The sequence below is a fragment of the Mytilus trossulus genome, chromosome 6 (genome assembly GCF_036588685.1).
Source record: "Mytilus trossulus isolate FHL-02 chromosome 6, PNRI_Mtr1.1.1.hap1, whole genome shotgun sequence".
Taxonomy (NCBI): Eukaryota; Metazoa; Mollusca; class Bivalvia; order Mytilida; family Mytilidae; genus Mytilus; species Mytilus trossulus.
The window spans coordinates 60,975,107-60,996,195 of record NC_086378.1 but is presented as its reverse complement, the minus strand read 5'-3'; the positions used below and the strand labels follow the sequence as shown (position 1 = coordinate 60,996,195).

At 33.1% G+C, this 21,089-nt stretch overlaps 1 protein-coding gene across 3 annotated transcripts in view; it reads left to right on the top strand.

The window, feature by feature from the left end:
• Positions 1 to 37: 37 nt before the first annotated feature.
• The window catches only part of LOC134721627 (membrane-bound transcription factor site-1 protease-like), a 38,863-nt gene continuing 17,811 nt past the window's right edge, over positions 38 to 21,089 (top strand). Inside the window, exons 1-12 of one of the 3 annotated variants that reach the window (XM_063584743.1) lie at positions 38 to 200; positions 3,039 to 3,261; positions 3,885 to 4,036; positions 5,049 to 5,154; positions 5,680 to 5,798; positions 6,293 to 6,361; positions 6,744 to 6,909; positions 8,267 to 8,376; positions 9,569 to 9,685; positions 10,107 to 10,174; positions 11,297 to 11,399; positions 11,670 to 11,746. In XM_063584743.1, the coding sequence (XP_063440813.1) occupies positions 3,099 to 3,261; positions 3,885 to 4,036; positions 5,049 to 5,154; positions 5,680 to 5,798; positions 6,293 to 6,361; positions 6,744 to 6,909; positions 8,267 to 8,376; positions 9,569 to 9,685; positions 10,107 to 10,174; positions 11,297 to 11,399; positions 11,670 to 11,746 (1,250 nt within the window). In that variant the 5' untranslated portion in view covers positions 38 to 200; positions 3,039 to 3,098. Of the gene's footprint in view, positions 298 to 3,038; positions 3,262 to 3,884; positions 4,037 to 5,048; positions 5,155 to 5,679; positions 5,799 to 6,292; positions 6,362 to 6,743; positions 6,910 to 8,266; positions 8,377 to 9,568; positions 9,686 to 10,106; positions 10,175 to 11,296; positions 11,400 to 11,669; positions 11,747 to 21,089 lie in introns of all 3 variants that reach the window. The other 2 variants (XM_063584744.1, XM_063584745.1) reach the window with 2 other exon arrangements.

Genomic DNA, 21,089 nt, shown 5'->3' with positions numbered 1-21,089 from the left:
AGTTACAAGTTTATGGATGAGTAAAGGATTTATCTTTTTGTAAAGCTCGGTACTAGTCAAATTATGACTGTCTTTTCAGCCGTCAGAATAACTATCGGTCTTAAAATGTAAAGTTGTTACAGGGAAATAATACATTTAAACAGAACAAAATGGAGTTTGGTTGAGAAAGAAAACATAAAAACATAAAACATGATATCAAGGTTCTCTTGAAATAGAATTAATTTAATTTAAAAGGATGAAATGATAATCATAAACTTAATATCATAACGTTGAAACGAAATTAAAGTGATAAACCCAGTAAGTAAACCGTATTCAAAAAATAAATTTATAAAACTGATACTGATACTCAGTGATAGATGCACAAGGCACAGTCATTAGATGTTCTGTCACAAGTTATAGAATATCAAGTCTTCTTTTTCCATTATAATTTAATCAGTTTTTTAGTGCATTCGGTCTTCAACACCTGGTCTGGTCAATACAGCATATAGTAAAATACTTAAAAGGCACATGGTGACTGGTCAACACAGCAATAATAATTTATGCTTATATTAATAGGCCCCTTCACAGTTAGTTGGGCCATACTGGATAGGGGAAGAATTTTGTATAGAGTTGGAAATAGTATGACAGTATGTGAAATCCTATGCATGTTTCCAACTAACTGCTCTGTTTAAACGAGGTTTTCCCGTATTTTTCACACCATTTTTTACCTTCAGCCCCTATCCAATATGTCAAAACTAACGAAGAGCAAACTTATTAACCCTATTGCTGTTAAAGGGACTCATTTGTTGATATTTCTCAATGCAGTGTTCCTTTCAAATATATTACCGAAGATTAAAAGTGCAATATTTTTTTTCAATTGGTGACCGTCCCAATGCAAAGTTTGTAACTATATTAAAATAAAAGATTAATTAACAAAAAAAGTGTAATTTGTCTGTGAATGTCAGAACTCTAGATCTGTTTAAGAATAATCTTCTGACATCATTTATTACAAAAGATTTTGCTTTTCAATTATGATGTAAAATTTTGTATACATCTACCATAGATCAGCTGAGGGGGCATTTATTTTTATCCATGTTAGTCTGTATCTCGGTAAGTCCTGAAATTGTTTTCCTTTCATCTAACTTTAGTGTGCCTGAAACAAACTGTTGGGAAACTTATACAAAATGCTTATCACCACAAAAAATAGATCACATTTGAAATTTGGTGGTATCACTTTTACTGTTCTAGAATGAGTTATGCCCCTTTGCAAATGGAAAATTATTGATTTTGTCTTTTTGTTCACTAGACTACTGTAATATTGCCTCAACCAAATGTTTTGGAACTTGTACACAATGCTTAATCCCACAAATCTTAGATGAAGTAAAAATTTGGGTTGAGTCACTTTTACCGTTCATGAGTTATGTCCAGGGATCTCCATGGCCTGTTTAACGATGGCACCCCACCATCGTTCAAATGTCTTGTGCCATCGTCAAATGACTCAATTGTCTTCCGCCATTGTTCAAAACTAATCGTTTTTATAATCTGACGCCATTTATTTAGCAATTATAATCAAATGCATGTAATTGCATAACCCTCAGGATTTTTTATAGTATAGTCCAATACAGTTCTAACGCCTTAGGGATATCCCGATTAAGATCGCTAATCACTTGTACCTGAGCTTGTACAGGTAGATCTACAAACCAGACAGGAGAATATTATCTGAAGATAGACAATTCATTTATCGAATTATTTAACAAAAATTCTGCAAATGCTTATAATAATTCAGATTAAATAAATAAATTAATAATCCAGTTACAAAGTTTAAAAAGTCAAACACATGCTTTTATTTTGACTTACGCAACCAGCTGCATCCCTCTTTTTAAGAAGTACAAAATAAGACTTAAACAGTAATTATTATTTCATCGCAAATAACTCGAGTAATGCTGTATTGTAACGATAATATAGAATTACTTTAAAAGTTAAAAAGTAAAAACTTTTAATATTTCCAGTTAAGAAATATCGTATCTTAATTCGGAATTCATTTCGTAGTTTACAATCAAATTGATACATCCGCGTTTCTGGTTTCTTTTCAGACTTAAAAGATGCATGTTGCATAGCATAGATTTGCTAGATAAAGTCATGAAAAACCTTTTCATTTGACAACGTTTGCTTAGCAAATCTTTTTAACCTTTTACATAACCCGTACGACTCGTTTTGTCGTTGCTGCAAACCAGCAATACCGGTAATGAATTTGACAGTGTCTCTGTGAAAAATAAGCTCCACATTATTTTTAACCCCCATAACAATTACTAAAAAAAGCAAGAAAAATACATGGGGAACTTTGTGATAGCTATTGGTCATTCTCGACTAAGGTAAAGGGAGGGGCATAAGGGCTTGGCCTTTGAAGGGTTACAAACGGCAATTATTGAAAATATGTATCCTCTATATAGTTTTTATAATGACAATTTGAAATAAATGTAATTTAAATAAGAAATGAATTAGCATGTTCACCTATCCTTATGCGCTACACTGTACGACGTACATGTAGATACGGTTTATGATGGTTAAAGTTCCACCATCGTTTAATTTTCATCCATGGAGATCCCTGTGTGTCCCTTTGTTTGAATGATTTATTGGTGTTTAATGTCACTTTCAACACTTTTGTGCTATTTCATGGCATTAAGTTTTTATTGGTAAGGAAGCTGGCCATGCAAATGCCATGGAGTGCCCCAAGAGAACCAATTGACAATCCTAGTCGATTAAGATTAGAGTTGAACATGTCCCTTTTAAATATTATACATGTATGCAAGCGAAAGCATTATGGAGACATTCCACATTTATTTAAATTAGAAGCAAAATTATGAAGGATGATTAACCTTCCCTCACCTTGCAAAACCTTTTTGTATTTGTTTATTTGTCACTGTCCTGAATATGCATGAAAAATTTGCCACTATAAATAAATAAGTCAATTTAGTTTTTGGACTTAATTGTTATCAAAATACATGCTAGATAATGATTTAATTTTTTTTGTCAATATCAATGTATTAAATTTCTTCCAGACTAAAGAAATGGATAACCTTGAAAAACAACTAGACGCTAATAGAGGAGATCACTGAAAAATGGTTTTACTGAATACAGAGAGATACAAATGGTCAAGTCATGTAGGATCAATTCTCTTACTGGCCCTATACTGTTATAGTCCTGTTCATGGTGACTGTAACTTTACATCTGGTAGTGCTAAAGAAGTGAAAATGGAATATAGTTCATCTATAATTGACCATGGTAAGTCTCGTAAGAAAATTATTCACCTGTTCTGTCTATCTTTTAGGCACTAGTCCTTTTTATTAGAATTATGGCATAAAGTACAATGTACCATTAACATGAGTTAAAAGTAGAGGCTTCTCCCCTTAACTTTTCTATAAATTATCAGTGAAAAATAAATTTACTTATCTACCTAGCCTAATTTTGTAACATGTAAACATACATTTATTTTTTCTAGCCTAAAACACAATTATCATGGTTATTATACACTACCTCATAATTTGATGGTTCTAAACAAGCAAGAAATATATGCCACTTGATGTTAAGCAACCAAATATAAATCAATCAATCCTAATTTGGTCTCTCAGATAAACATATTTTTGTATTCAAATTTTTTGTGTCAATATGGATGTACCAACAGGAAACACAAGAGTAAATGGTGAAAATTGTTCAAGAATGATCAAGATTTGGTTTACATGTATTATTATACAATACTACTTTTCTTCACCACACATAAAAAATGTAAAGCCTCTATTTTACATCTTCAATGATCTTGTGTAGTTTATCATGTAGTCGCAATGACTCTAAAACAGGTCATCTTCGCCTCAATATAACCACTATTTTATAATTTTGTTTGTTTTTAGAATACATTGTATCTTTTAATGGGTACTATAAAACACAGACCAGGAAACGTTACCTAACAGCTGCCTTACATGAATCAGGTGTTCCGTCATGGAAGATTCTTCCTAGAGATAACCCAGCCTATGATTATCCCAGTGATTTTGATGTTGTTAAGGTAACTAATAATCTTGATTTTAATGTTGCGATGATAATTTAACCTTGTATTTTAACCGGATTTTTGAGATAAAAATGTCAGTTATTGATTTGGGGTTGTACGGTGGTTGGGCGGCCGGGCGACAACCAAATGTTGTCTGTGCATTTACTCATGAACCGTTCAACCAAAGATTTAAAAATTTTAATATGTTGTTACTGACAACAAAATGAAGGTCAAGTTTAATAATGACGATTTTGACTTTTACTGTTCAGGAGTATTGGTTCTTGAAAGATTGAAAAATGGAGTCTGCAGTCGTGTCCGTGCATTTACTCATGAACTATTCAACTAAAGCTTTTCAAATTTTAATATGTTGTTACTGATGACAAAATGGAGGTCAAGTTCAATAATGTTGATTTTGACTTTTACTGTTTATCTTGAAAGATCGAAAAAGGACGTTTCCATTCATGTTGTTGCATTCTTGAAAGATTGAAAAATGGCTTCTCCTGTCGTGTTCGTGCATTTACTCATGAACCATTCAACCTAAGCTTTTTAAATTTTAATGTGTTGATACTGATGACAAAATGGGGGTCAAATTTGTTATTGACGATTTTCACTTTCACCGTTCATCAGTTAAATAGTTCATCTGATATTGCCAGGACACAAATAAATGTTAATAAATCCGGTTTGCTGTCGTTGTGACAGCCTCTTGTTTATTTGCTTGAAGGCATGCAATATTGTTAACTAATTGATTTTTGCAAACACATTTTGTTTGCAAGACTTTCACAAGTAGAAATATAAAGTGAATGTAAATTGTCGCGAAAATGTAACATTTTGCTCTTTAACTTTTTCAATAAATCAAGAAATCATAGTTTACTAGACAGAATTTTTTTAAGTATTTGAAGTTTTATTTTATTATTTAGTGGAAATCATTAATATTCATACACAATTACATGTATTTATTATTCATGTCTTAAAACTAAAACTTCAAAAATTGATGTTACAGTTTTACAATTTGTTTTTATCTCTTTCTTAGTTGAATGATGGAAAGAAGGAAGCACTTGATGCATTGGAAAACCACCCAGTTGTGAAGAGAATAACTCCTCATAAAAAGGTTACAAGGTCACTCAAATATGTTAAAGGTATGTTTAATAGACCAATATGAAGTAAAAACCAGTATTAAACTATAATGTTAGGGTTGTTTTATTTGGAAATACAACTGAAGGTAACCAGGGAAGACAGTTCGACAGGAAAAACAACTATTAAATGTACTTTTTTAGCTACTTGGTACATGTATTTCTATGAACATGTAATCAATAAAAAATTGTCTAAAATCAAACTGTCTTAAAAAATCTTGCACAATAAACACGATAAACATGAAAACCATCAATTTTAAACATTAGGAATAATAGGAGAATATAGAGGGGGAAATGCTATTTTAAATACACACTTAATTATTTGTTTACACTTATGTTCCTCCTTCATAATTTGTCCAATTTAATGTAAACAGTTAGGAATACTATCTGAAAATATGATACTAATAGTACCTACAAAACATTTGTTAATGATTGGAAGGGGTAGTGATCTATTTATTGTAATAATATTTACAACTTTTCCTTATAAATAATATTTTGGATCAAAAGTAAAATTGATTTCTTTTGACTTAGATCCTGACTATCCAAGTGAAGATACAAAAACACCAAAAGATTTGAATAGTTGTAATAAGACAGACTGGCAACAGACATTCACTTCATCCAGAACACAGAGTAGAAGGAGTCTTTCACTTGTAAGATTTTGATTTGTGTTGTATTTATAAGCTCTCTTGGCAATTTGGTCTTTTAAACTTTTTTTATTTCAAGTGCCAAAGATGACTCTTTTGTAGATGAAACCTGCATATGACATACAAAATAATCCTAGTATCTATGGTGTGTTTATTTTCGTATGTGAAACTTATTTTTACTAATGTCTAAATATAGGGTTTTGCTGTTTTTCATCATTCATAAGTCTTTTAAAATTAAAATTTCTTGACAATAACATAAACTAAAATTTTGTACTACTTTAAAGTTATTGCTCACTTTGATAAGGTGATATGAAGTTGTTTTTCTTGCCCTGGGAACATTAATTGAATGATTGTTCTCCACAAACTGAGGATGGTTAAAATTTAAAATCTCCATATTCAAAAATGAAAAAAAATGGTGTCCAGCTCAGAACTTTTGTTTAACTTGCATGAATGATGTTGATCTATAAGAGATATCATTATATCGAATATCATTTTTTTAGAGTGCAACTTACTGGCATTCACCTAATCGTCACAGAAGCAGAAACTTGTTGAGAGCAGTTCCCAAACAGGTATATCTTTAATATATATGTATGCAGGTTTTTGGTTTAAAAAAATGATATGCAGAACCATCCTGGCATTATCTCTAAAGAAGTTTGAATTTTATAGAATGCTTAAATCTTTAGAAAGATAAGTGAAAATGTTTTCAAAGTATGAAAAATGTGATTTAGGTTTTTAGGATAAATTAGTTTTTTTAGATAAAAGATTTAATGCATTGCACATTCGAATTTAAGTGAAAACCTTCTATTTACATCTTTGTACATGGTTTCATGTTTTTGAATTTTTGCATAATATCAAATGCAGAAAATTTCACAATCCAACATGATCAAGTGACAACTAATTTTTTTTCTATTGTCTCCATAACTTAAAAAAAAAAAATGTTTATTTTTGTAGATTGTGAGTGCACTTCAAGCCGAAATTTTATGGAACATGGGATACACAGGAGCTGGTGTTAAAGTAGCAGTGTTTGATACTGGTCTAGCTGAAAACCATCCACATTTTAAAAGAGGCAAAATAAAAGATCGATCAAATTGGACCAATGAAAAGTCATTGGATGATGGTAATGTTGTAATTAAACTTTAAGTTAAGATTTAACTTTATCAGTTTTACACTATAATTTTTCTGATTGAAGTTTGCTTGCAAAGATAAATAACTAAAGAATATTCTATTGGATAAGGTATTAAAAAGACTTTGTAGAATATTTTTTTACTTACATACAGTACTGGTGGAATTACTGCAAGCACCGCCAATGTCCTCAGCCAAGGCCATCCGTCATCATGTGTTTCAACCCCTAGCTCGGTACACACTCAGGGTGGGGGGTCCACAATGGTGATCAATCACTGCGCATTGGTGGTGGGTTTCCAGCTACTACTGTCTCTCTTCATCCATATCCAACAAGATTCTTTCTCTGCTGCTTGGCCTAGTTTCTGTAATGCTGTTCTTCTTTGACGGCCAGTCACTCCTACTGCAGAAAACAACCGCCACACTGACTGTGCAGGGAAGCCTCTGCAGCCAACCTCAACAAGAAAGTTCCCTGTCTGCCATCCTCTATCTCTATCTGGGGTTCGTGTTGTTTATTCTTTAGTTTTCTATGTTGTGTCGTGTGTACTATTGTTTTTCTGTTTTTCTTTTTCATTTTTAGCCTTGGCGTTGTCAGTTTGTTTTAGATTTATGAGTTGACTGTCCCTTTGGTATCTTTCGTCCCTCTTCTACATTCTGCCAACAGTTCGTCATACTTTGCCCTCTTTCTTTCAATGGCTTCGCCACATCTCTCCTCCCAGGGAACAGTAAGCTCAATTATCATAACCTTTTTACTGCCGGAAGACCAGAGAACCATGATTGTCTGGTCTAAGTTGGTATGTACAATGTCTGGAAATTGCAGCTTTTCCCCTAGATCTACTTCTAGCTGCCAGTCTTTAGCCTGATTTAGAATTCCTGATGTGTTCTGTTTACTTTTCTGGCCTAGTTCCCCCTCCTTCACAAACTGGATTTTCAAAGGTTTGTTCTTAGTTTGTTTTGCATCTTTTCTCTGTTTTTCTATCACTTCAGCGAGTTCCCTGAATACTTGGTTGTGTCGCCATGTATATCTCCCCTGTGTAAGAGCGATATTGCATCCTGAAAGTACATGTTGAAGTGTTCCTCTATTTCCGCACAAGGGACAGTCTGGTGTTTCTGATAGTTTCCACCTGTGCAGATTTGATGGTGTTGGTATTAAACACATCATACACTGATCTCAGAAGAAACTGTTGAATTTATTGATTGTTGTTTGCTTTATGCTGCATCAGCACAAAAAGGCTATATCACAGCAATTCATTTGTTGATGCCTACAAGATAACTCAAAGAAAGTATGATAATTTTAAGCTGATATACGACATCCCTTTATAATGGAATGACTCTCATGCATTTGTTTATTCCAGGACTAGGTCATGGTACATTTGTAGCAGGTGTTATAACAAGTTCTAAAGAATGTCTAGGTTTTGCTCCAGATGCTGATATTTATGTCTTCAGAGTTTTTACCAACAATCAGGTTAGTGTATGAAATTTATGAGGAATGATGAAATTTGAGTCAATTTATTATAATTAAGGACTTCCATTTGATTGGTGAGAAGTTTTTCAGTATGAATAATTTTATTACAACTCCTTTCTTGATTAAGTGTGTATTTGTTTTCCCAATTTATGCAGAATAGTTTAGAAATAAACAAAACCCAAATTATAAGGTCTCAGAAATACACACTATTTGTTAAAGTCATATGAAACGAGTGAGTGGTGAAAAATTAATGTTTATCCAATTCTTGAACCAATGCATGTATATATCATAAACTTAGTCCTCTGTGCAGGAATTTATCATTTTTTACGTAAATATATCGTTTAAACGTCAATTTTTTCTCTCTCTGTCTGTTATGATTAAACAAAATGGCTGCTCATTAAATGCTGTGTTATGAAGCCAAAGTTTACCGATTGTCACCTTATAGTAAACAAATAACAAAAAGCATGGGTATTGAGCACATGTTTAACATGTACAATCAGATAATTGTTTATTTTAAAGACAAATCCATGCGTATTGCAATCACCAAATTTTTATGAGGAGGGTTACGCTCGGGTCACAATGCATACAGAAAATATGTTCTGGAAGGAAACAATTAAAAATAAGTAAACTTTTTCTAAATATGGACAAATTAAAAAAAAAATCTTAGAAAAAAGTAAATGTACATAAGTTGTATAATGAAACATATCTATTTAGTTAAAAAAATCATATGCATAATTTTTTTTAATTTGAGGTTTCTTATGACTTTAAGGGATCCAGTAATATGTTTTGCATGCATGAACATTTTTATGCCCCATTTATTGGCATTATGTTTTCTGGTCTGTGTGTGCGTCTGTCCTGCCCTTCCATCTGTCCTGCCTGTCCGTCGGTTCGTACATTCGTCCTGCTTAGGTAAAAGTTTTTGGTCAAGGTAATTTTTGATGAAGTGGAAGTCCAATCAACTTGAAATTAGTACACATGTTCCCTATGATATGGTTTTTCTAATTTCAAGGCCAAATTAGAGATTAACCTCCATCTTCACGGTCCACTGGACATAGAAAATGATAATGCAGATGGGGCATCCATGTACTGGGGACAAGTTCTTGTTAAGAATCTACTATATTTCTAGATTTTAACACGTCCACAGTCACCAATGTTATAGCATAATTAATCCACTGTACATGTTTTATTTCAGGTTTCCTACACCTCCTGGTTTTTAGATGCCTTTAACTATGCTATATTGAAGAAGATCAATGTCCTGAATCTGAGTATTGGTGGACCTGATTTCATGGACCATCCATTTGTAGATAAGGTATATTAAACCTTGAGGGGATTTTTTTTCAATTTGTCAGGATTGAATCATTACAATATAAAAATAGTAAATTTAAATAAATACAGTATTGAATGTTTGTAGATCATGTAAAACAAGCTGTCAGGAATAATACATTTCATTAAAAAAAATAAAAATATTTTTAAGTAACAATAGATATACTTCTGCTTGTCCCCAGCCTATAAATATGAAGCATCATTGATAATACTGTCTTAAGTTCAGGATTTTTGTTGTCTTTCAACCAGATTTCAGAAAAAATGTCTTAAATATCTTGATCAAAAACTAAAGAAAGACAATCGAATTTCAGAAGAAAAACACATTGAATAAATTAAAAATTTACAACATTTATAGAAGAAGACATTTGACAAGAGTAATTATTTCCTTGTTTTTATCTTTTTTCAAGGTTTGGGAACTTACTGCTAATAAAGTGATAATGGTTTCTGCCATTGGAAATGATGGACCACTTTATGGGTAAGTCTGAAATATCTATGTTTATTACATTGGTTGCAATGAATTTCATTGATTTCCCAGTGAAATAAAAACAGATAATTTCATAGTGAAAAAAACGCATCAGTTTCCAGACAATAACTTTAGTTTTGGTGAATGGATCTCTATAAATTTTCACCAGAAGGTTCAAAACCACTTAAGGAAGGTTGGGATTGATTTTGGGGGTTATGTAATTAGGGGCCAAAAAGATGGTCCAAAATTATAATTTTTGCAGTTTTCAAACAATAACTTGTGTTTAAGTGTATGTATCTCTCTGAAATTATTCTACAAGTTTCCATACCATGAACGGATGGTAAGAATTGACTTTGGGGGGTTATGACTCAAAATGTTTAGGAATTAGTGGCAAAAAAGGGGGAAAACTAGGTTTTTCTGGTCAGTAGACAATTAAGACAATTTAAAAGCAATGTAAGGGAGATAATTCAAAAACATTTAACATACAATGTTGGATATTTTCAGATATACCTCCCTTACTCTTCTTGTAAATTATCTCTAAAGGAATGTCAGATTTTAGATTAATTGCCAAAAAAGGGGGTGGTAGTAGTTTTCAAATTTGTTTTCCTACAAGTTTTGAAAAGTTTGAAGAAGAAATCTTTAATTGCACAATATTGTGCAATAAATTTGTAAGATCTTGACATTTGTCTTGAGTCAGAAACTCATATTATGTGAAAAATTTGATCATAATCCAAATTCAGAGCTGTATAAAGCTTGAATGTTGTGCCCCAATTGTTCAGGGTTCCATATCTGTAGTCGTATAAAGCTGTGCCCTGAGGAGCACTGCGTCTACTTTAATCTCATAAAAAAGCCATTTGCCAATGTAATAAAAGGATAACTAATCATAGAATTCAAATATAGAAAAATATTCCAACTGGTGACCGCACAACACTGATAAATAACTCCAGCACTACGCGCATTTGTAAATAAATGTGTTGTTCGGTCACTCGTGAATATTTTTCTCTATTTGAATTCTTTGATTAGCTATTCTATAATTATATATTTCCAGTCAGATATTCACCTAGGCAATGACAAATAATTTTGTCTTCAAAATTATAAGCATAAAAATCTAAAGACTAATTTTTTTATTTTCAGGACCTTAAACAATCCAGCAGACCAGATGGACGTTATTGGTGTTGGGGGAATTAACTTTGAAAACCAAATAGCTCGCTTTTCTTCACGAGGAATGACAACATGGGTAGGTTCTTATTCATGTTGATGTTGAATTTCAGTATTGTTAACTGATAATAATGAAGGCTGTGACCTATGGTTGTTAATTTCTGTGTCATTCAGACTCTGGTGGATAGTTTTCTCATTGTCAATCATACCACATCTTCTTATTTTTATATATATTTAAAAGTGTAATAAACAATTTAAAGATATTGTTATAATATTTCAATTGTTCTCTTTAAGTTGTTAATACTTTTCAATACTTTAAGAACTACTATTTACATTTACATTGTTTCAGGAATTACCTAGAGGGTATGGTAGAATAAAACCAGATATTGTTACCTATGGTTCCGCTGTTAGAGGCTCTGCTCTTAAGTAAGTAAAAATAGATGAATTCTTTCTAATGTAATTTCATAATTATAAAAGGAAAATCATCCTTCAAAATGTTGCTTCAAAATTTAAATAAATGTGGAATGTGTCCATGATGCTTCTGCTTGAATACATGTACATGATGTATAACATTTAAAAGGGGCATATTCAACTCCAATCTTATTAATCGACTAGGATTGTCAATTTTCTTACAGAAGTTTGGTGGTTCTCTTTGGGCACTCCTGCGTCCTCAACAATAAAAACTGACCGCCATGAAATAGCACAATAGTGTTGAAAGTGACATTAAACACCAATCAATCATTCAAAACAAAGGGATATAACTCAAGAACAGCAAAAGTGACTCCACCCAAATTTGTACTTGATCTGCGCGATTAAGCATTATGTACAAGTTCCATAACATTTGGTTGAGGCAATATTAAAGTAGTCTAGAGAAAAAAAAAAGACAAATTCAGTAATTTTCCATTTGTAAAGGGGCATAACTCTAGAACAGTAAAAGCGATGCCACCAAAATTCAAATGTGATCTATTTTTTATGGTGATAAGCATTGTGTACAAGTTTCTCTACAATTTGTTTGAGGCACACTGAAGTTAGATAAAAGGAAAACAATTAAGGGCATACAATACAGTTACAGGGGAGGTAATAAAGTTGCTAACGTAAAATGTTATTTTCGCAACGTCAAACTATGACATATCGGGAGCAGATGTATTTTTCGACTGATTTTTATCATTCAAACTGATTTTTCAAAACGGTAATTTGTTTCATTTTGTAAGGAGATTATTTGACCCAAATTTTATAAAGCTGTAAGTAGAGGATTTTTTTTAATTTTGATAAACATGCAGCAAAAAATGATGTTTTTTCCTCAATACATGAATATTTGATAAATATGAGGTATTTCTGAATAAAAATTGCATAATTTTTTAGGATACTTATAAAATACAGAAATTACCGATTATTTAACAAAAAACAGTTTGTGTTTATCTTTCATAACAAAAAAGTTATGTCTTTCTTTCGAAAAAGAAAATAGGGCCACAAATCTAAATTTTGAGCAAATATACAAAATTTCGACCTCATTTTACTAAAAAAGTAGCACATGAAGGTATATTTTTTATAACAGATTTGATTTAATCAGGTAAAAAAATAGCCTTACTTATGGACTCGTAAGTTGATATTTTGATTTATGCCAGCTCCTCAATGCCGTGTTCCTTTCAAATATATTACCGAAGATTTAAACAGCGCAATATTTTTCTTCAATGGGTCCCAATGCTAGGTCTTTGACTATATGACTATATTAAAATAAAAATTAATTAACAAAAAAGTGTAATTTGTCTGTGAAAGTCAGAAATACTGTAGATCTGTTTCACAATGGAAAAGTGATTGTTGTATGCATCAAAAGTTCAAGTGGCTGGGTCAGCCTGGATTTGCGATAAGGTGTATTGACCAGACCAGGTGCTGAAATGACTAAAATACTGATTAAATCAATAGGTAATTGAAAGAAGTAATGATAGATATTTATTCAACTTGTGACAGAACATCTAGAGCCTGTGCCTTGTGCTTTTAATCTTAAACTAAGTAAATGGATCTCTATGAAATTTGACAAGAAGGTTCAATACCACAAAAGAAAGGTTGGGATTGATTTTGGGGATGATGGTCCCTACTGTTTTAGAATTGGGGGTCAAAAAGGGGCCCAAAACAAGCGTTTTTCAATTTTCAGGACATTATGAGTATAAGTATTTCAATTGCTCTGAAATTGTACCACAATGTTTCATACCTTAAGTAGAAGGTGTGGATTCATTTTCGGGGTTTTATGGTGCCAACAGTTTAGGTAATAAGGGCAAAAAAGGGGCCAAAAACTAGCATTTTTGTAGTTTCTGGATAATAACTTGTGTGTTAGTGTGTGGATCTCTCTTAAATTGTACCACAAGGATCCATATCACAAAAGGAAGGCTGGGATTGAGCTTGGGGATAATTGCCTACTTCATGTGAAAATTAGGGGCCAAAAACAAGCATGTTTCTAGTTTCCAGACAATAACTCATGTTTTAGAATATGGATCTCTCTAAAACCATACTACAAGGTTCCATATTACAAAGGAAAGGCTGGGTATGAGTGGGGGAGAAATTGCTTTTAGGGGGATTAGAAAAATTAAGGTGTTCAAATTTTTTTTTTCAATTTTTTTTCAATTTTAAAGAAGAATTTTGAATTCCACAGTATTGTGCAATAGATTAGTGAGATCTTTACATTTATTTTGTGTCAGGAACCTATACTAATTCAAAAATTTGATCACAATTCAATTTCTGACAGAATCAAGCTTGTAAATTGTGTCCAAATTTGCCACAACTGTGCAGGGTTCATCCTCTGCAATCATATCAGTTTGCGCTCAATGAAGCATTTTATTAAAACTTTTTGGCTTGTAAAAGAATCAAGCATAATCATGATAATTCATATTTTATAGTTCACTCAATATATATGTATACATTTTAATGCCCCAGCAACTCCCCGCAACTGAAAGTTGGAAGGCATATTGTTTTACCCCTTTCCATCCTTCGGCCCATTCGTCCTTCCAATTATAGGTAAATAGTTAATTTGCATATTTCCTCCTACAGTTTGAATCCTAGGAAGTCAGCGCTTTGATGTCTCTTTGTGTAGTGAAACCTGTCCAAACCAAACACCCACAGGACTTTGCGTTTTGTTCGGTTTTCACAGGTGTTCGGATTGTAGAGGTAAACGGAAGTCGACATCAAAATAATTTTGGCACTTACTGACAAGGGATAATAGGTGACACAACAGACAATAGTTTATTTTCGTGTTGATTTAGAAGTAAATGTAAAAATATAAGTAGATGAAGATAGACGTATTGCTACATTTTTGTTTATAAATCAAACACGATTCCGTTAGGCAATCACACTCATTGTTGTGAAACCTGCTTGATACTTGGCCACACAATTAGAGTGAAACAATAGCAGGGGTCCAGTTTACTCTCTGACTTTATCATTGTTAAATAGCTAACAGGGGTCTTCAGGAGCATCTGAAGCAAATATAAAGGGCCTCTAAAGGAAATCCGACAATCGAAAACTATTGGCCTTGTTGTGTTGCACGATTTCTTAATCCAGTGAAAGGCTTTAAAACTATTATTTAATTAAACAGTTTTAAAGCTACAGAATGGCAGTTACGATTTTGTGGCCGTAATTATTTGAGTAACATGTATTTAATTGATCTAAGGGAAAGTTCTTAACTTGTCATTTTAGGTGATGGGGGCAGACGACCAGTTTAACGTTTCTTTACAAAAAAAAACACTTTATACATGGACACAAACATGCTACTTAGTTTATTATAACACCTCACTAGCTAATTTAACCTCAAATACCCTCAGGATACTCTGTCATCCTGTGTTTGTTTAATTAAATCATGCAAAAAATTAAAAATACTTTTTGTTTTGACTGCCATCAATCAATTTTGACAGGTAATTTTGAAATACATATTTACTTACGAGCCTTCAAAAAGCCTTCGGAATCCGTTGTTGACAGGGTTCGGTGTTTTCAGATTAGATTGACGTTATTTGATAGGGAAATTTTGTCGGACTTTGAAAATTGTTCGGTTAAACTGAAATTCGGTTTTATCAGGGTTTGATTTACCCAGATTTCACTGTACATATATTAAAGGTGTGCACACAGTCAGGGTTTTGATATTTGTTGAGCCTGAGACTTTTGTAGCAGAAAGCCCAACATAGACATAGTGTTCTGGCGACGATGTTGTAAGCAATTTTCTTCAAAGCTTTATATTTTAGAAGGTGGAAGACCTGGATCCTTCATTCTTTGTATAAATATGCCTCATGTTACGAAGTTTTGTCAGTCACATGTTCAATGTCCTCATATTCATGGTTCAGTGACTTCTTGAAAATAGAGTTAAGATTTTTTGTAATGTTGAATTCTCTCTTATTGTAAGAAATAGGATAACTATATTTAATATGTGCGTACCTTGCAAGGTCCTCATGCCTGTCAGACAGTTTTCACTTGACCTCAACCTCATATCATTAATCAGCGAACAAGGTTAAGTTAAGGCGGTCAAGTTCATATCTCAGATTATATAAGCAATATATCTAGTATAATTGGAAATCGGGAAGGACTGTAAGGTGTACATGTCTAACTGGCAGGTGTCATCTGATCTCGACCTCATTTTCATGGTTCAGTGATCAAAGTTAACTTTTTGAGATGTGTTTTTTTTTTCTAATACTATATACAATAGGTCAACAATATTTGGTATATGGAAGTATTTTATGATCTTAACATCAGTCGCATAGGTTTTATTGGACCTTGACCTCATTTTCACGGTTCATCATGAAACTGTTCATTGCTCCATGTTAAGTTTTTGTGTTTTGGTCTGTTTTTCTTAAACTATATGCAATAGGTTGTATGGAAGATTTCTTAGCTGCATATGCCTGCCTGGCATGGTTCATCTGACCTTGACCATATTTTCATGATTCATTGGTCAATGTTCAGTTTTCTTGGTTAATGTTAAGTTTATGTGACAGTTGTGATAAAGCTTTATATTTAGGATTATCAATACAATATCAATGATGAGAAAGGAGTTTTGTTCTTTTTATACCCCACGCAACAAGTTGGGGAGGGTATAATGTTTTTGACCCGTCCGTCCGTCAGTCCGTCCGTCTGTCAGTCCGTCCGTCCATCAGTCTGTCCATCAGTCCGTCCGTCAGTCCTGTTTCTTGTCATCGCAACTCCTCTCAAACCACTCAACAGAATTTCACGAAACCTTTTCAGATAATAAGGACATACTATGTAGTTGTGCATATCGAAGGGAAATTGCGATTCAATTTTTTTTCTAGGAGTTACACCCCTTTGAACTTATTTACTTTAGTGTACTACTGCAACAGTTTGTCATCACAACTTTTCTCAAACCACACAACAGAATTTCACGAAACCTTTTCAGATAATAAGGACATACTATGTAGTTTTGCATATCGACGGGAAATTGCGATTCAATTTTTTTTCTAGGAGTTACGCCCCTTTGAACTTATTTACTTTAATGTACAACTGCAACAGTTTGTCATTGCAACTCCTCTGAAACTACTCAACAGAATTTCACAAAACCTTTTCAGTTAATAAGGACATACTATGTAGTTGTGCATATCGACGGGAAATTGCGATTCAATTTTTTTTCTAGGAGTTACGCCCCTTTGAACTTATTTACTTTAATGTACAACTGCAACAGTTTGTCATTGCAACTCCTCTGAAACTACTCAACAGAATTTCACAAAACCTTTTCAGTTAATAAGGACATACTATGTAGTTGTGCATATCGACGGGAAATTGCGATTCAATTTTTTTTCTAGGAGTTATGCCCCTTTGAACTTATTTACTTTAATGTACTACTGCAACAGTTTGTCATCGCAACTCCTCTCAAACCACACAACAGAATTTCACGAAACCTTTTCAGATAATAAGGACATACTATGTAGTTGTGCATATCGACGGGAAATTGCGAATCAATTTTTTTTCTAGGTGTTACGCCCCTTTGAACTTATTTACTTTAATGTTCTGCTGCAACAGTTTGTCATCGCAACTCCTCTCAAACCACACAACAGAATTTCACAAAACCTTTTCAGATAATAAGGACATACTATGTAGATGTGCATATCGACAGGAAATTGCGATTCAATTTTTTTTCTTATACATTTTTTTTCCTTACACTTATTTAATTTCTCCAATGACAATGTGGGGACGTGGGGTATGTGAGCGTGCTCACTAAGGTTCTTTAATTTTCTAATACTATATGCAATATGTCAAATATATTTGGTTTATTGAAATATTTTATGATCTATATGTCAGAAGTGCAGTTTTTATTTGACCTTGACCCAATTTTCACGGTTCATTGCTCAGTGTTAAGTTTTTGTTGTGGTCTGTGTTTCTTAAACTATAAGCAATAGGTCAACTTTATTTGTTGTATGGAAGAATTGTAAGCTGTTCATGTCTGCCTGGCATGATTCATCTGACCTTGACCTCATTATCATGGTTCATTTGTCGATTTTTAGTTTTCTTGATTAATGTTTAGTTGTAATAAAGCTTTATATTTAGGACTATCAACATAATATCAATGATTAGAAAAGAAAGGGAGACATTTCAGCGTGTGCACTCTTGTAAACATAAGAAATAGCCTGTACCAAGTCAGGAATATGGCAGTTGTTTTTTATTTGTTTGATGTGTCCGCTATTAATTTTGCCATTTGATAAGGGACTTTCCGTTTTGGATGTGCAGTATTTTTGTTATACTACTTTTTACCTTCGTATGATATTTTTCTAACCAAAGTTTTCCACCATTGAGATTTTGACAGTTTGTTTTGGTATTTTTATAGACTTTGACCACTGAGAAGGTTCTTACTTTACAGGCATATTAAGATATATGGCAGGGTGCCAAGTTCCTTTTTATTAGCTCACCTGGCCCAAAGGGCCAAGATAGCTTTTCTCATCACTTGGCATCTGTCATCCGTCGTCTGTCATCATCCGTTGTCGTCTGTCGTTGTTGTTGTTATCATTTTACATTTTGAACTTCTTCTAGAGAACCAAAGAATCGAATGAAACCAAACATAGCATGAATGTTCCTTTTGAGGTGCTGAATAAGTGGTGTTACTTTGTAGCCAATCCATTGTTCAAGATGGATGCCCCTGGGGAACTTAGTTTAAGGTCAAGGAACAGTAAATGGGCTATGTCGCAGATTTTGCTAAAAAATTGCATACACCTTGGCTCGTTGAACTACAACTGAAAATCGAAAAAATAGTACATCTATCTCTTTTATTATCTGAAAAATTGCAGATTGATTTCTTTTAATATGGGTGAATGAATATTTTTATAGAAAGCACATAAAATCGGCGAAAAACCTTCTAAAATTTGTCTTAAAATCGCCAAATCTCTACTTCTACTCCATAGATTTTTCTTAAAAAACTATATATTGTTGACACATAAATTTCTGTTTTCATGATATTAAATAATCATAGGGTCACCGACTTCGTTTTTTGTCTAATAATCAATTTGTCACCTTGTTGGTAGTGAAAAACGTCAAAAATCAATGTTTTATGGCCTGCAACACTATAATGTTACGATTATTCCGACGTTTTGTTGGATTTTTTTCACAAAGAACTTTGAATGATGTATACCATAAAAACGAAGTCTGTGACCCTATCTTTATTTTGCATCAATATAAGGGAAATTTATGTACCAACAACATATAGTTTTTTAAGAAAAATTTATGGAGTAGAATTAGAGATTTGGCGATTTTAAGACAAATTTTAGAAGGGTTTTTGCCGATTTTATGTGTTTTCTATACAAATGTTAACCCATTTTGTAAGAATTCAATCAGTAATATTTCAAATGATAATTGAGATAAATGCCTTATTTTTTTGATTTTCAGTTGAAGTTCATCGAGCCAGAGTTGTATGCCAAATTTTAAAGAAATCTGTGACATAGCCCATTTACTGTAACTTGACCTTAACATAGGACCCTATGGGAAATGCATACAAATGACTTCTTTTAGAGAACCACAGAATGGAATGAAACCAAACATGGCATGAATGTTCCTTATGAGGTGCTGACCAAGTGTTGTTACTTTGTAGCCAATCCATCATTCAAGATGGCTGACAGTGGGGGATTTAGTTTAACATAGGACCCTACAGGAAATCCATATAAATGACTTCTTTTAGAGAACCATTGAATGGAATGAAACCAAACATGGCATGAATGTTCCTTATGATGTGCTGACCAAGTGTTGTTAGTTTGTAGCCGATCCATCATCCAAGATGGCCGCCAGCAGGGGACTTAGCTTAACATAGGACCCTATGGGTAATGCATACACATGACTTCTTTTAGAGAACCATTGAATGGAATGAAACCAAACATGGCATGAAAGTTCCTTATGATGTGCTGACCAAGAGTTGTTAGTTTGTAGCCGATCCATCATCCAAGATGGCTGCCAGCAGGGGACTAAGCTTAACATAGCACCCTATGGGAAATGCATACACATGACTTCTTTTAGAGAACCACTGAATCAAATGAAACCAAAGTTGGCATGAATGTTCCTTATGAGGTGCTGACCAAGTGTTGTAACTTTGTAGCCAAATTTTATCTTTTTTTATATGACTTCAAAAAGTAGAGTCAGGTGAGCGATACAGGCTCTTGAGAGTCTCTAGTTGGTATCTGAATCACTAGTAGGCAATTTCCAGTCAACAAACAGATAATAAAGCATTTGATCAAGTTTTTAGATACAGATTTGTTTGATAGTTTAATTTAGATAATAATTATACAGTAAAAATCTATCAAGCTGATTTCATGAAGAGTAATTTTGAAAGTTCATAATATTTTACTCCTGTGCAGTTATAGTACTAATCAGCCTGTAAAAAGTAAAAATTCGCTTGCACAGGGTTCTGTTTTTAACTTTAAACTAAATATGAACATTCTTCTATGTTCAGTTCATATAACTTTGCCATGTCTGTACTTCCTTTATCTAACTCACATCCATTTCCTTGAAATGTTTGACACCCAATAAAAAGTTTGGTTGAAGTGCAACATAGAGAAAAGCTGCATTGTATGCCCAGGTCAATCAAGCTCACATATGCTGAAAGTTGTCCAATTGGACTGAGGATATGTAATGCATTGATGCTGATGTCATTTACTATGATATTGTTTGATGGTGCAGCTTGGATAGCAATTGGGCAAAATTTCTTGTCAAAAGAATTATTCAAGATTGTGTGTCCTTGGTAATGCGCAATTTGATCTGTTCCTAATAGAATGACTAGTCTGAATGCACTAAAGGTATCATGAGACAATCCATCAATGACAAATACAGTTTGCATGTCATTTGTGCAGGCTACAGAAAGAGGATATGTGAAAATTGGTTGACCATATGTATCATATTCAAATACATGCTCATGTTGTCCCTTTTCATTCATCTTTATCACAACTCTTGTTCCGTGTTTAGCGTAGTCACTATTAATGGCTCCTACCACAGTAAGAAATCCTTTACTGCAAATGGCTGAAGGGATTAAGTATCCTGCTCCTACATCTAATTTACAATTTCTAAATCGACCGGTCCTTTCCTCAATACCTTGAATTCGATTGTCATTTGTGCATAATAGAATATCATTCCACTGGGAAACAGCCATATCATATACAGTTGTTTCATAGCTTAAGATTTCTTTTAGCTCGTTTTCTATTGGTTTAACTTTCCGTAGGATTCCAGTTGTTCCATTATTTGAACATATCCAAATGTGTCCATCAGTACAGTGTGCAACTCTATAAACAGTGTCAACAGTTGCTAGGTATTCTTT